This window comes from Rhinoderma darwinii, chromosome 12 (genome assembly GCF_050947455.1).
Source record: "Rhinoderma darwinii isolate aRhiDar2 chromosome 12, aRhiDar2.hap1, whole genome shotgun sequence".
Classification (NCBI taxonomy): domain Eukaryota; kingdom Metazoa; phylum Chordata; class Amphibia; order Anura; family Rhinodermatidae; genus Rhinoderma; species Rhinoderma darwinii.
In genome coordinates this window covers 85708508-85722377 of record NC_134698.1, presented here as the reverse complement: position 1 = coordinate 85722377, position 13870 = coordinate 85708508, and the positions used below count along the sequence as shown (strand labels likewise).

Here is a 13870-nt window from a genome sequence, read left to right as displayed (position 1 = left end):
TTACCCAGCACTTTATTATAATCATTCTACAAGTTTCCTAGAAACCGGCTGAGCTGTGGAGCAGCCCGGATGAAGCCATTACCCTGATTACAGGCCCCTCGTCTCTTCACTGATCGCTGCATCAATTCCGTTATGTTTATTGAAGGTTTCCCCAATGATTGACTTCTCTCCTCTCACTTTACACGTAGCGACGCTGACGCTCTGTAATGGATGTTCTGCTGCTGTTCATATTGTACTTCTTGTCTAAAGGGAAACTCCACCAAATATTTCTACATGTCAAATCTTCGTATTTTAGCCGAATAGGGAGTGCAGCTCTGGAGGTGACTTCTTGATTATGGTTTGTGCTGCTCATCAAGGTAACCTTTATGTGGAGGGAACTTGGGTCACATACATAGGAAAGTTAATCTTCCAGGATTAGCAGGTGGAGCAGATTCCTGTGCAGTAGAAGTTCTCAGTGTGATCATTCATTTGACTCTGCAGGCTGCATGGATTTTCCACTTGTTCCTTACCTTCCATTCCTCAGGAATACGAATATAAATCTAGTTATTCATTTCCCTTTATGATTTGGCCAAATGTTACCGAGCTGAAACTGTCGGCAGTGTAAGGGTTAAGACCTGTAATAACTGATGTTAATAACCGCCGGACGCCCTGTCACCCGGGTGTGAATACATTGAGGTTATAGATGACGGTACACGGTGGGTGCAGCTGCAGGGTCCTCACTGCTTGTACAGAGACCTCCACACACCTGATGTCCAAAAAATATAAATGTAGGACTGCCGTGTATCCCCCCACCCCCACCCACTGGGGTAATGATTGATGCATTGGCTGTCCGAGCAGCTTCTTGATATAATTATTATTTTGTGTGTGATTATAACGTACCAAGTCTATTCCTGTACTGCCAGGTAACGCAGAATTTCAGACTGATGAAATATCAGCAGATCTCCGCCGTCCTGCGCCATAATCGTTTACTGTTAAATTTCTACCTTTTTATAACTTATTGCTCCAAAAAGAAAAAGTTTTGGTTAAAAATATCCCATTTTGTCTGTACAGCTCCTATGCAGGCCTATGTGTCTCCATGGTTACAGACCATAAACTCTGTGTAGACTGATCCTGCAGTCACACTCCTTCCATCTGCCTCTTTTAGTAACCTGCAGACAAGAGTGGGCAGAGGAGTCACACGTGACTGCAGGATCAGCCTACACAGGGTGTGTAGTCTGTAACCATGGAGACCTATGGAGCTGCATAGGAACTGAAGACCCAAAACGGGAGGGGATTTAAATCAAGGCCATTGGTAAAGTTGTTTTATTTTTCCATTTTAGATGCATAAGAGCAATAAAAATGGTTGCAAAAGTGGACACCGGGGAAGACTTTACTATTTACCTGTAGATGTCGGGTTGAAAGTCTTGGTATAAATTTCTGACATGGAGCTGTTTTGTTTTGCAGCTGGTGCAACATACATTTTTGGGAAGAGCGGAGGCCTCATCTTGTACACGTGGCCTCATAACGACCGTCCGAGTACCCGTACCGACCGCCTGGCTGTGGGCTTCAGTACTACGGTCAAAGACGGAATCCTGGTGCGCATTGACAGCGCTGCCGGACTGATGGACTTCCTGCAGCTACATATAGTAAGTCATGCCTGAGTTGGTATACCCTGGTTAAACCTGTGTTTGCCTCATAAAGCGGAGAAGGGGATCGATCCTGTGCTGATATTAGTGACCGATGTACAGGCAGCCGGGGACACATGAGCAACATTTACAGCTAGGAGTGTCCAAGTTTTTTCTGAGACCAATAATTGAGTCAAAATGTCAATGGTGGAGATTCATGAAAAAAATGTGCCTAAAATACTAACACACTGTGCGTCGAAGTTATGTCTTTACAACATTTATTACACCGACCAACAGTTCTGAAAAGTGCTGAGAAAACGGCCGTGTCTAAGATTTAATTAAAGATGTAGGACCGTCTTTTGGTGCAAACCATGGCTGGATCTATGTCAGCAGTATCGGTGTCACTGGGTGGGCAGGGCTGATATTGAGGGCATGTATGGCAGCAGATGTGGCAGGGGAACAGATGTTACATTCATACCTGACACTCGGCAACTCGTTCCCTCAGAGTAAGATTAATGTCGGCGTCTCTGCTTGCCTCATCCATGACATTGGTAGTTCATGCGTGAGATGAGGCTGCTGACAGCCTGATTCTAGTCACACACCAGGAAAGCTCCTTCACTAGACACCGTCCTCCGTGACACCTGCCAGCCTCCGAGTGCTGCAGAGACCCCGTTACACACTCAACCTGTCTGTGCGGAATAACAAACCACCTCTGCTGCTGTAAAGACACGTATGTCACTGCCAAGATCTACAACGAAGCACAGAAGAAAAGATTCTACGAAATTCACCTTAGATGTGACAATTCTCATAGATTTACCCATAGATCCCTAGCTCATGATCATAGAAGTATGACGAAGGGAAATGACACAGCTCTAGGGAAGTATGATGATGGGAGATGACACAGCCCTAGAGAAGTATGATGGGAGATGAGGCAGCTCTAGAGAAGTATGATGATGGGATATGAGGCAGCTCTAGAGAAGTAGATGATGGGAGGTGAGGTAGTTCTAGAGAAGTATGATGATGGGAGATGAGGCAGCTCTAGAGAAGTATGGTGATGGGAGATGAGGTGGTTCTAGAGAAGTATGATGGGAGGTGTGGTAGCTCTAGAGAAGTATGTTGATGGGAGATGAGGCAGCTCTAGAGAAGTATGATGGGAGATGAGGTAGTTCTAGAGAAGTATGATGATGGGATATGAGGCAGCTCTAGAGAAGTATGATGATGGGAGATGAGGTAGTTCTAGAGAAGTATGATGATGGGAGATGAGGTGGTTCTAGAGAAGTATGATGGGATATGAGGCAGCTCTAGAGAAGTATGATGATGGGAGGTGAGGTAGTTCTAGAGAAGTATGATGATGGGAGATGAGGCAGCTCTAGAGAAGTATGATGATGGGAGGTGAGGTAGCTCTAGAGAAGTATGATGATGGGAGATGAGGTGGTTCTAGAGAAGTATGATGGGAGGTGAGGTAGTTCTAGAGAAGTATGTTGATGGGAGATGAGGCAGCTCTAGAGAAGTATGATGATGGGAGATGAGGTGGTTCTAGAGAAGTATGATGGGAGGTGTGGTAGCTCTAGAGAAGTATGTTGATGGGAGATGAGGCAGCTCTAGAGAAGTATGATGGGAGATGAGGTAGTTCTAGAGAAGTATGATGATGGGATATGAGGCAGCTCTAGAGAAGTATGATGATGGGAGATGAGGTAGTTCTAGAGAAGTATGATGATGGGAGATGAGGTGGTTCTAGAGAAGTATGATGGGATATGAGGCAGCTCTAGAGAAGTATGATGATGGGAGGTGAGGTAGTTCTAGAGAAGTATGATGATGGGAGATGAGGCAGCTCTAGAGAAGTATGATGATGGGAGGTGAGGTAGCTCTAGAGAAGTATGATGATGGGAGATGAGGTGGTTCTAGAGAAGTATGATGGGATATGAGGCAGCTCTAGAGAAGTATGATGATGGGAGGTGAGGTAGTTCTAGAGAAGTATGATGATGGGAGATGAGGTGGTTCTAGAGAAGTATGATGATGGGAGGTAGTTCTAGAGAAGTATGATGATGGGAGATGAGGCAGCCCTAGAGAAGTAGATGATGGGAGGTAGTTCTAGAGAAGTATGATGGGATATGAGGCAGCTCTAGAGAAGTATGATGGGAGATGAGGCAGCTCTAGAGAAGTAGATGATGGGAGGTAGTTCTAGAGAAGTATGATGATGGGAGATGGGGCAGCTCTAGAGAAGTAGATGATGGGAGATGAGGTAGTTCTAGAGAAGTATGATATAGGCAGATGGGGCAGCTCTAAAGTGCGTAACCAAGAGGTCGGTACCCTAAGGGAAGTTTAAGAGACCTTGATGGGGCAGCAGGAAAAGTCTAATGACACGTGGAGCAGTTAGAGGCAGGATTGTTCAGTCTTTCTGGAGCAGACACTCCATTAATATCCATAATATGAGGTTGTTTTGCCTCCATCTGGGGCTTTATTGCAGAGCTGGGATTGTGCTGCTCCACATGAACCTCTTCCTGGGACGTCATCTGCTGAATGCGGCTTCTGGTTTCATTACATCACATATGGAGTAGCAACCGCTGCACATTATTTGTTTATTTTACTGTCTTACTCCAAGTCATGTCAAATGGTCAGGTCATGTTGGGGGTTGTAGTGTTCTATGTATAGGAGTATAATAGCGTTGTGTTCTGGTCATGCCCAGTGGTTGGATCATGTTGGGGGTTGTAGTGTTCTGTATATACTTGTATTCACAGTTGTAATATTTTCTGCATACTCTACTCAGGTTAATATTTGTAATTGTTGTGTAGGTGTGATCAGTCCCTCTGTGGTTACTCCAGCCTCCGTACATGTTGTGTCCCTCACGGTCACCACTGTCTTCAGTATCCGAGGTCTGAGCTTTAGGTTGTCAGTGTTTCGTGTCTTTGTCTCGTTGTGCAGGCTCACGCTGCTGTGTTAATTTATGTATCATTACACATTCTCTAATCATGAGCCGTCTGTGCTCTGGATGATTTATACACGGAAAAGCATCTGTTCCAAGCCTGTGGGACGCAGCAACCTTTCCCCGCCTGATTGGCTCTGCTCCAGGGGACAGTCCCGCTATCGCTTCAAACGTCTCTGTGATGGGAATATGCTGTCCAGGACCCAGAGCTGGTGCAGATGTCGCTGGGAGCGACAGACGTAAGACAGGATCAGTGGGAGATTTTTATAATATTCAGATGGCGACTCCTCTGTCCAAGAGACAGAAATTTCCTATAATATTCTGCAAGCAACAGATCCCCTCCCCCCAGCTATAACGCCCTATACACCCTATTGTATTCTGTATGATCCCATCCATTTCTCCGGCCGGGTCAGTGGCTCTTTTTATTCCATAATTTCATTGACTGCTCCAAATTTATCTCCACACCAAAGAACCTGCCACGATGATTGCCGCCACTATTCATACATTTCTGTCCGTCCGTGCTGGCATCGCACAGGCGTCTCATTGCTCTTACTCCGGCTGGTCCCGCTGGCCCCTGCGTGGGGTAATCACTCCATGTTCTGCTTTTCTACTTCTGGATTTTGCCTCTTTACTCCGCAGTGAGGGATTCAGTAGTTGGTTGATTAATAATGAATAGTTTCTAGTAATTACAGATTTCAGAGGTATATTTATGTTTGTCATGTACGGTGTCAGTCCTTACTCCGACTTCTGCTGGCCCATTGTGGCTCATTAACCCTATAGGTGACTTCAGAGTCTGCCAGCACAGGCTCGTCTGTGGGCCTAGTCCATCCTCATCTGTCTGCGAATTACTCCAGCCGGGAGGTGCGGTAAAAACACATTAATTCCTAGCATTCAGGACAGTCCCACTGACCAAATATTTGTAGTGACCACCACACCGAGGGTATGCAGCACAGGATATATGTATTGTCTCGTAGGGATTGCTTGCAGCTGCAGTGATATCTGGTGCTGCGTGTTCCCTTTGCTAATGCCCTCTCTTAGTGGTCTCTGCTTGTGGTGTGGGTGTGAGGGACACAAATACTAAGTCCACACAACCATGAGGTGGAATGTTGTTCTTGTAGGGTGAGATTACTGGTCTGGGGAACACACTAGGGAAATAACAAAGGCTTAACGTATAACCAAAAACTTTGTAGACCTTTGTCGAGGTCCATACAGTAATGTGGGATTGTAGTGCGGTACTGTAGCCTTGGACCTGATGGTACCATCAACACAAAACAAAGGATGCCGCTGGTATGAAGTGGAGCTGGAGGTTCTCAGTTATACATTGTGTGTGTGTGTATGTATGTATGTGTGTGTGTGTGTGTGTGTGTGTGTATGTATATATATATATGTGTGTATGTGTGTGTGTATATGTGTGTGTGTGTGTGTGTGTGTGTATGTATATATGTGTGTGTATGTATATATGTGTGTGTGTGTGTGTGTATATATATATATATATATATATATATATATATATATATATATATATATATATAATGTGTGTACATAATTTGGATTTAGCAGACGCAGATTGGTGAAGGTGCATTTACTTTGTAGGACATTTGCACTCACAGTTGCTCATTTCTACGTTTAGTCTTCTCCGTCTGTAACGTTGCTGTAAATGTCAAACCCAACACATTCACTATCTACCTTTAAGTGCCAGGTCAGGTGGTTCATGACATGAAAGGATCGTCTGCATATTGTACTGGTACTGATGTGGTTAAAACCGTTCTGTATAGTCCAACACTTGGTGCTGTTTGTAGTCTCCAATCACGCCCCCGCCTCTCCTACAGAGGGTCTGAAAGGGTGTAATTTGTTTGAACATGCCAGTCCTTAAGCAGTGAGACACAGGCCAGCCATAGCCCAGAGTGTTTGTTCCAGGCAATCAGCAACAAATTGTTTAACTGGAAGCTGAGGTGTCTCACCATATGCGGGTCAGTCTCCTGTTCGCAAGCAGGCTGCAGGCAGCGGGTGCTTTCTTCCTGTAGGTACCAGGCAGGGGGTGCTTTCTTCCTGTAGGTACCAGGCAGCGGGTGCTTTCTTCCTGTAGGTACCAGGCAGCGGGTGCTTTCTTCCTGTAGGTACCAGGCAGGGGGTGCTTTCTTCCTGTAGGTACCAGGCAGGAGGTGCTTTCTTCCTGTCGGTACCAGGCAGGGGGTGCTTTCTTCCTGTCGGTACCAGCCAGGGGGGTGCTTTCTTCCTGTCGGTACCAGGCAGGGGGTGCTTTCTTCCTGTAGGTACCAGGCAGCGGGTGCTTTCTTCCTGTAGGTACCAGGCAGGAGGTGCTTTCTTCCTGTAAGTACCAGGCAGGGGGTGCTTTCTTCCTGTAGGTACCTGCTTTAGTAACTATGTTGCCCTTACCTGATCTCTGTGTCTCCTCTCGCCATCATCCTCTCCTGATCTGTGTCCCCTCTCGCCATCCTCCTCTCCTGACCTGTGTCTCCTCTCGCCATCATCCTCTCCTGACCTGTGTCTCCTCTCTCCATCATCCTCTCCTGAACTGTGTCTCCTCTCGCCATCATCCTCTCCTAATCTCAGTGTCTCCTCTCGACTTCATCCTCCCCTGATCTCGGTGTCCCCTCTCGCCACCATCCTCTCCTGATTTGTGTCTCCTCTAACCATCATCCTCGCCTGATCTGTGTCTTCTTATCACCATCATCGTCCCCTGATCTCAGTGTCTCCTCTCGCCACCATCCTCTCCTGATTTGTGTTTCCTCTCACCATCATCCTCTCCTGATTTGTGTCTCCTCTCACCATTATCCCCTCCTGATTTGTGTCTCCTCTCGCCATCATCCTCCCCTGATCTGTCTCCTCTCGCCATCATCCTCCCCTGATCTCGTTGTCTCCTCTCGCCATCATACTCTTCTGATCTGTGTCTTCTTATCACCATCATCCTCTCCTGATCTCAGTGTCTCCTCTCGGTATCATCCTCTCCTGATCTCGGTGTCTCCTCTCGCCATCATCCTCTCCTGATCTCGGTGTCTCCTCTCGCCATCATCCTCTCCTGATCTCGGTGTCTCCTCTCGCCATCATCCTCTCCTGATCTCGGTGTCTCCTCTCGCCATCATCCTCTCCTGATCTCGGTGTCTCCTCTCGCCATCATCCTCTCCTGATCTCGGTGTCTCCTCTCGCCATCATCCTCTCCTGATCTCGGTGTCTCCTCTCGCCATCATTCTCTCCTTACCTGTGTCTCCTCTCGCCATCATCCTCTCCTGATCTGTGCCTCCTCTCGCCATCATACTCTCCTGACCTGTGCCTCCTCTCGCCATCATCTTTATACCTGATTTCTAGGTATTCTATTCACCATCTCCTCTCCTTTAACATCACATCAAACGATCTAGTGGTTCTCCTATAACTAGCCACCTTTTTTTTTTTTTTTGCCATTGGTACCACTGGACCTTGTCCTACCAACCCCATCATAAAAATTGTTATTCATTTCCCTATACTATATCATTTCCAGTAGCATCAAGATTTTAGTATCCAAGGCTCATTGTGTTCGTATTCAGTTGCCCAGAACAATCCCATTATTTGTCCTCATCCTTTCTTGCTGCAGAACTCTGCTCGTTCTGTTTCTGCATGTTCCCATGCTCGGTTTCTTTTGCCTCCTGTATTCTGACTCGCTCTGCCCTGAGCTAATAATTGAATTGAAGCAGTTTTGCTGCAGATTCCCTTCTGTAGGGTACAGTATTTCCATTAAACAGAGAGAAACTCTTTGAATTGGTGTGTGCCTGGATGACCCCTGTGCCACTCTGACTTCTCAGCCCTCTAGGATAATTGGCATCTAGACAGCAGCTTCATCCCAGCTCTCAGACGTGGCTAGCATTCACCCAGCTCAACTTCAAAGGCTCACATAGGTTGTAACAGACAAAAATTGATTTTCACAGAAGCTGGAGAAGGGGAGGCTCTTCTGGGGGCCTTTTTATTTGCTTGTGGGTTGCACTACCTTGGTGAGGGAGAAGAGTGGATCTGTAAGGGATTTGTATCATATCAGTCCAATAATATGGGCAGACTGCGGTAGGGCTGGGCAAGTAATCAAAAAATAATTGAAATTCAGCACAATTAATCCATGTCAACTTGCACATTTCGGGTTTATCAATAATTTTCTCCCGGTTTAAACTGTATCTGCATCTTCAGGATGCAGATACAGTTAAATGGTAGAGCAGTGGGCTGGACGTGAGGAAGTGAGGTCATCGCTCCTTTCTGCGCCGAGCTGCACAAACCAGAGGAGCAGAGGGATCTCCTAGACTCGTCATTGGAACGGTGTTAGGTGAGTATGTATATTATTTTTATCAGGCACTATTGGGGGCAGCTATGAGGGCATTATACAGCGTGAGGGCAGCTATGGGGGCGTTATACTGCATGGAAGTCAGTTACGGGGCAATAGTCATGGGGGTATTACACTGTGAAAGACAGTTATAGGGGAATTATACTCTGTGGGGGCAGCTATGAGGCATTATAATGTGTGGGGGCAGCTATGGGGCATTATAATGTGCGGGGGCAGCTATGGGGCATTATGATGTGTGGCGGCAGCTATGGGGCATTATAATGTGCGGGGGGCAGCTATGGGACATTATAATGTGTGGGGGCAGCTATGGGGCATTATACTGTGTGGGGGCAGCTATGGGGCATTATAATGTGCGGGGGCAGCTATGGGGCATTATAATGTGCGGGGGCAGCTATGGGGCATTATGATGTGTGGCGGCAGCTATGGGGCATTATAATGTGCGGGGGGCAGCTATGGGACATTATAATGTGTGGGGGCAGCTATGGGGCATTATACTGTGTGGGGGCAGCTATGGGGCATTATACTGTGTGGGGGCAGCTATGTAGCATTATACTGTGTGGGGGCAGCTATGGGGCATTATACTGTGTGGGGGCAGCTGTGGGGCATTATAATGTGCGGGGGCAGCTATGGGGGCATTATACTGTGTGGAGGCAGCTATGGGTCATTATAATGTGTGGGGGCAGCTGTGGGGCATTATAATGTGTGATGACCACTATGGGGCATTATAATGTGTGATGACCGCTATTGGGGCATTATGATGTGTGGCGGCAACTATGGGGAGTAATACGGTGTGGGGATCACTATGGGCAATATACTGTATAGGGGCAGTGTCGGGGTATATTCATGGAAATTGGGGTGTGGCCGAAATAATTGTAATTGAGGTTACATGTTTAATCGTGATTTTGATTCAGGTCCTAATTGCCCAGCGCTACTGTGTGGTGTCATGATATAGGCAGTAATGTAGTGGCATTATAGCACATGGCACTACATTGATGTGGTTTATAGAACTCTAGTTATGCCATTGCTTGTATGACTACAGTGCAGGTCCGCAGACAGTAAGAAGAGTCTAATGACGCCCATACACGTTATATGAATGTCTGTCGTACCTGCTGATTCCGGTGGGAGCGACTGACCGTGTAACATGTACCGGGATGTCTCAACTAGAAGGATCCGGCTGTTGGAGATTAACATCCCTGGTATTACTCAGTGTCTGGCAGCAGCTCATTCCCCTCCTAATTTAATACACATACGCGCTCACTCAAGCCAAGCATGCGGGCGTATGGGGTGATCGGGAGGAATAGGTGTTCTCTGAACGTATATGGCCAGTCTACAATAATGTTCCCTGGGAACAGTGAGCAAAATAGGAAGAAATTATGTAGAAGATCCACTTCAAAAGTTCAGTCCATTATTAACTATACTAAGATATGGGGGGGGACGGGACATTCCAAAGGGATATTCCCATCTCATAAAGTCATGACATATTGCTTTGTTCTATCACCGCTTTTTGATCGGTGAGGATCCAACTGCTCGGCGCCCCACCAAACCTGAGAAAGATGGGAGTCACCGCAAGTCTAGCACTGCAGCCCCTTCAGTTTTTCGTTGCACGGCGGCGCCACCGGCTGGACAGAGGACTGAGTGGAACCATCCTTGCACAGCCAGGAGCACCGCTGTGGAGGGAAACCTTTTTGAAGGCCCCTTCATTCTCCAGATCGGTTGGGGTCCCTGCGGTTGGACCCCCACTCATCTGAAACTGATGAGATATCATCGAAGTCTCATAAGAGCAGACCCCTATGCAACACATACCCGTCAGTGGTGGACACATGAAGCAGATGGCCACTTGTGAGTATATTGGCCTTTTGCTCTGTGACCGCTGATTAGCTGAGAACTTGTCGCTCTGTACCACCATCATGCCTCTCACTGGTGTGCCAACCTATCTGTAATTGTGAGCCAGGGGAATCAGTGGCACAGTCCCGTACACGTCATCCAAAAGACTAGGAAATGTTTCCCCCTTGTCTTCCAGGTGGTTTATAGGGTATATCTATGCCAGTGTATTTTGGGTCGTATGGTGCATACTACTGAGCAATGCTTGGTTTTACCTTACTATTCACTGACACTTAAACTGTGATATAACAATCCATTATAGGTGAAATGTTGGGAAGCCGCGACGAGTCTTTATAGCTCCATATCGATCACGCCCTGATATATATATATAAATGAGGTTATCTCTGGGACTTTATTGGCTAGTGGCAGATGAGGAGCAGGCGCCGGCTTATTCCATCGCTTGGTGCTGCTCGATGGGTCTCTCTCTCTGTGCGAGGAGCTGACACTCTACAATGAACGCATTGCATTAGATGCTGTGGATATCCAGCTCTGGGCAGACAATGATATTATAGCACAAGGTCGGCTGACAGACAAACCCAAAATAGAACTGTGCATTGGGGAGGATGTGCGGCTGCTGCTGGCTCCACCGCGGGGAGACCTGGAAATACATAGTGAATAATTAATGCTGCGATGGCAAAAGGGGGCAGACAGGGGGCATCAGTTCTGGAGAAGCCATGACACTGCACTGGAACTCGCGTTATAGGGACAGGGTTTAATTTTGATAAATTAGATAATTGTCAGCACAATGTTACTTCATAATGGTCACAATCATTTGCCAGTGATGTTGGTGTAGTGTCTTCTAACAAACTGTAGGTGGAGCTCTTTGTTATATTTTCACATGTGATCAAGGATTGATGGCTGCAATGATTTCTCGATTTACCACAAGGACTGGAGACTGGAGTGCAGTTTGGGATGTCCAGTGTGCACGCGAGGAGAAGGCCGCTGTATCTACAGATGTATGATGTGGTGCACTGCTGTCTACACTGCTTCTGTTTTTGATGGGTAGAAAATATTTTTACAAATAAAAAAGTGTACTGCCCCAGGTTATGAGGATTATAATCCCAGGGAGACTTGCAATCTTTCACTGCATCTTTCAGACCTATGAAGGGTTAGTCAAGTCCTAATATCTACTGACACTGATGTGATTTGAAGGGACACGGCCATAAACGCACACTCTGTCTGATAAAACATCTGTACAGTATTTTACCCAGGACGTGGTGAGCTGAACTTCCTGGGAGCAGCCATTGATTCTACAGCGTGTAGCCAGCTAGTGGTCACACTGAGAACTGCAGCCTTATCTCAGAACTTGTAGGGCAGCAACTCCTCCAATGCGTCTATGACGGCAGGTCTGCCGCTACGAGCAAAGCTAACCCCAGGGACTGGGACTCAAGGTCCTGACGCTGAACAGCGTTGGGACGTTGTGTGCTGCGGCGCTTGGAAGTGAAGAGGACCCACAAGCGGTAAGTATATATGCCTTTTTTTTGTCTGGGGCCTGAATTAGTTTAGGGCTTGTCTGGGTCTGAATGACATTTAAAGGGTGGTCTAGAATTGAATCAATTTTAGGGGTCTGATAAATTTTCAAGGTCTGGCCTGGGGTCTGATGAATTTCAAAGTTTAGTGGTCTGGTCTTGGGTGTAAATAAGTTTGGGGTTTTAATTAATTGCATGGTCTGGTCTTTCCACTAAAAATAAATAAATCTTGATGTAAATAGTTCTATAAAGTTTGCAAAGCGTTAAAAAGATGACATCTTTTCTATTGGTGTTCAGCTTGGACCTTAACCTGGCCACAGACTCTAAAAAAGGTCCACTTACCTGACTAGTTGAGGACCCCTGGTCTGATGATTTTCAGAACTGTGGTCCATCCACTCCAAAGAGATGCAGAACAATGGATCATCTGCCCCTAAAACCTCTAGGAGTTTCCGGATTGTGTCTTAAAGCGTACTTAACCTTTCTGGTGACTTTCAGAATAAGCTGTCATGTGTGTACATGAGGAATAACACTATTTCTGACCATTATATTACTTGTGTTCTGCGTTATTTAGCAGTTTTCCCATCTGCAGGCTCTATCTCTAATTCTCAGTTGTCTCTGAGCTAGTGGGAGGAGCCAAAATGCCATCATGTCTTCTATATACTGCAAACATAGAGAAAGTCCTGCTCCTATCGCTTTGTAGCGCACACATATAGACGCATCAACAACAAACAAGACATCATACAGCAGTAATGAGCAGTGTAGCTGGGAATCCAGCACTGGGGAGAGATATAACACCAGAAGTAGCAGCGACTGTGTGTCTCTTACTCCTTTCCCTCCTCCCTTCTCCATAGACTTCTATGGGCAGCTGTAACCTGATCCTTCAGTGAGCTGATAGTCCGTCTCATCTTCAGGAGATTGAATTTACTGCTAAATCCGAGTATGTAGATAGTTTGGAGGAGGGAAGGGGGAGAGGAAAGGAGCCTAATAAGTGGAGAAAGAGGTATTTTTCTCTAAGAGATATTACAAAGTTTCTTATATTCGCTTATACTTTTAATTTATGAAAAGTTTGTTGACAAGTTAGTGTCCATTTAAGGCAGAGAGAGACCTGTGTTGCTTCGCTGCTATTTGGATTTGTAGCCTGCTCCATATCTACCAAAACATTTATTAACTATTGAATGGGTGTAATTCACCCTGTGTGGCGGCGGGGCATCTGCTCTAAAAGAGAGATCATTGGTTACTGTAGTCTAGAACTTCTACAGGGCAAGTAGCTAGACTTCCCATCCTCTCTTCATAAAATCTCTGCCTCACTCATGTGACCATTACCCCCCCCCCCCAGTAATGTCTGCTGAATAAGGGTGGAGTACTATGGAGAGGGCACCAGGGTGGGGGTGCTGCACATTCGCTGTGGCGGAGGATTCTTTGTGAGGAAACGGTGTAATATTTCTGCCACATGGTGATCGCAATGAGAATTATTGTTGTGTAGACGTCTATTTCAGCTTTTCAGGATTCATCCAATCATAACCTGTCAATACAACATAGGGCTATTCATCAGGCTACTCCAGAGAAAGCAGAGACTTGATCACCCCACCGCTAGTACTGATTTGTGGGCCCATCTCTGGGACTTTGGTAGTTAATACGTGGGGTTGGTCTGTAGACATCTGTCTCTGTCCCT

The 13870-nt window shown here is 46.4% G+C and overlaps 1 protein-coding gene across 25 annotated transcripts in view; it reads left to right on the top strand.

Moving 5' to 3' along the window:
- Window positions 1-13870, top strand: part of NRXN3 (neurexin 3) — a 336181-nt gene that overhangs the window by 276217 nt on the left and 46094 nt on the right. For all 25 annotated transcript variants that reach the window (XR_012851426.1, XR_012851425.1, XM_075844459.1 and 22 more), the window contains one exon: window positions 1444-1625. Coding sequence is in view for 23 of the 25 variants with exons in the window: in XM_075844459.1 (XP_075700574.1) it covers window positions 1444-1625 (182 nt within the window). In the remaining 2 variants the exon portion in view is untranslated. The remainder of the gene's footprint in view (window positions 1-1443; window positions 1626-13870) is intronic.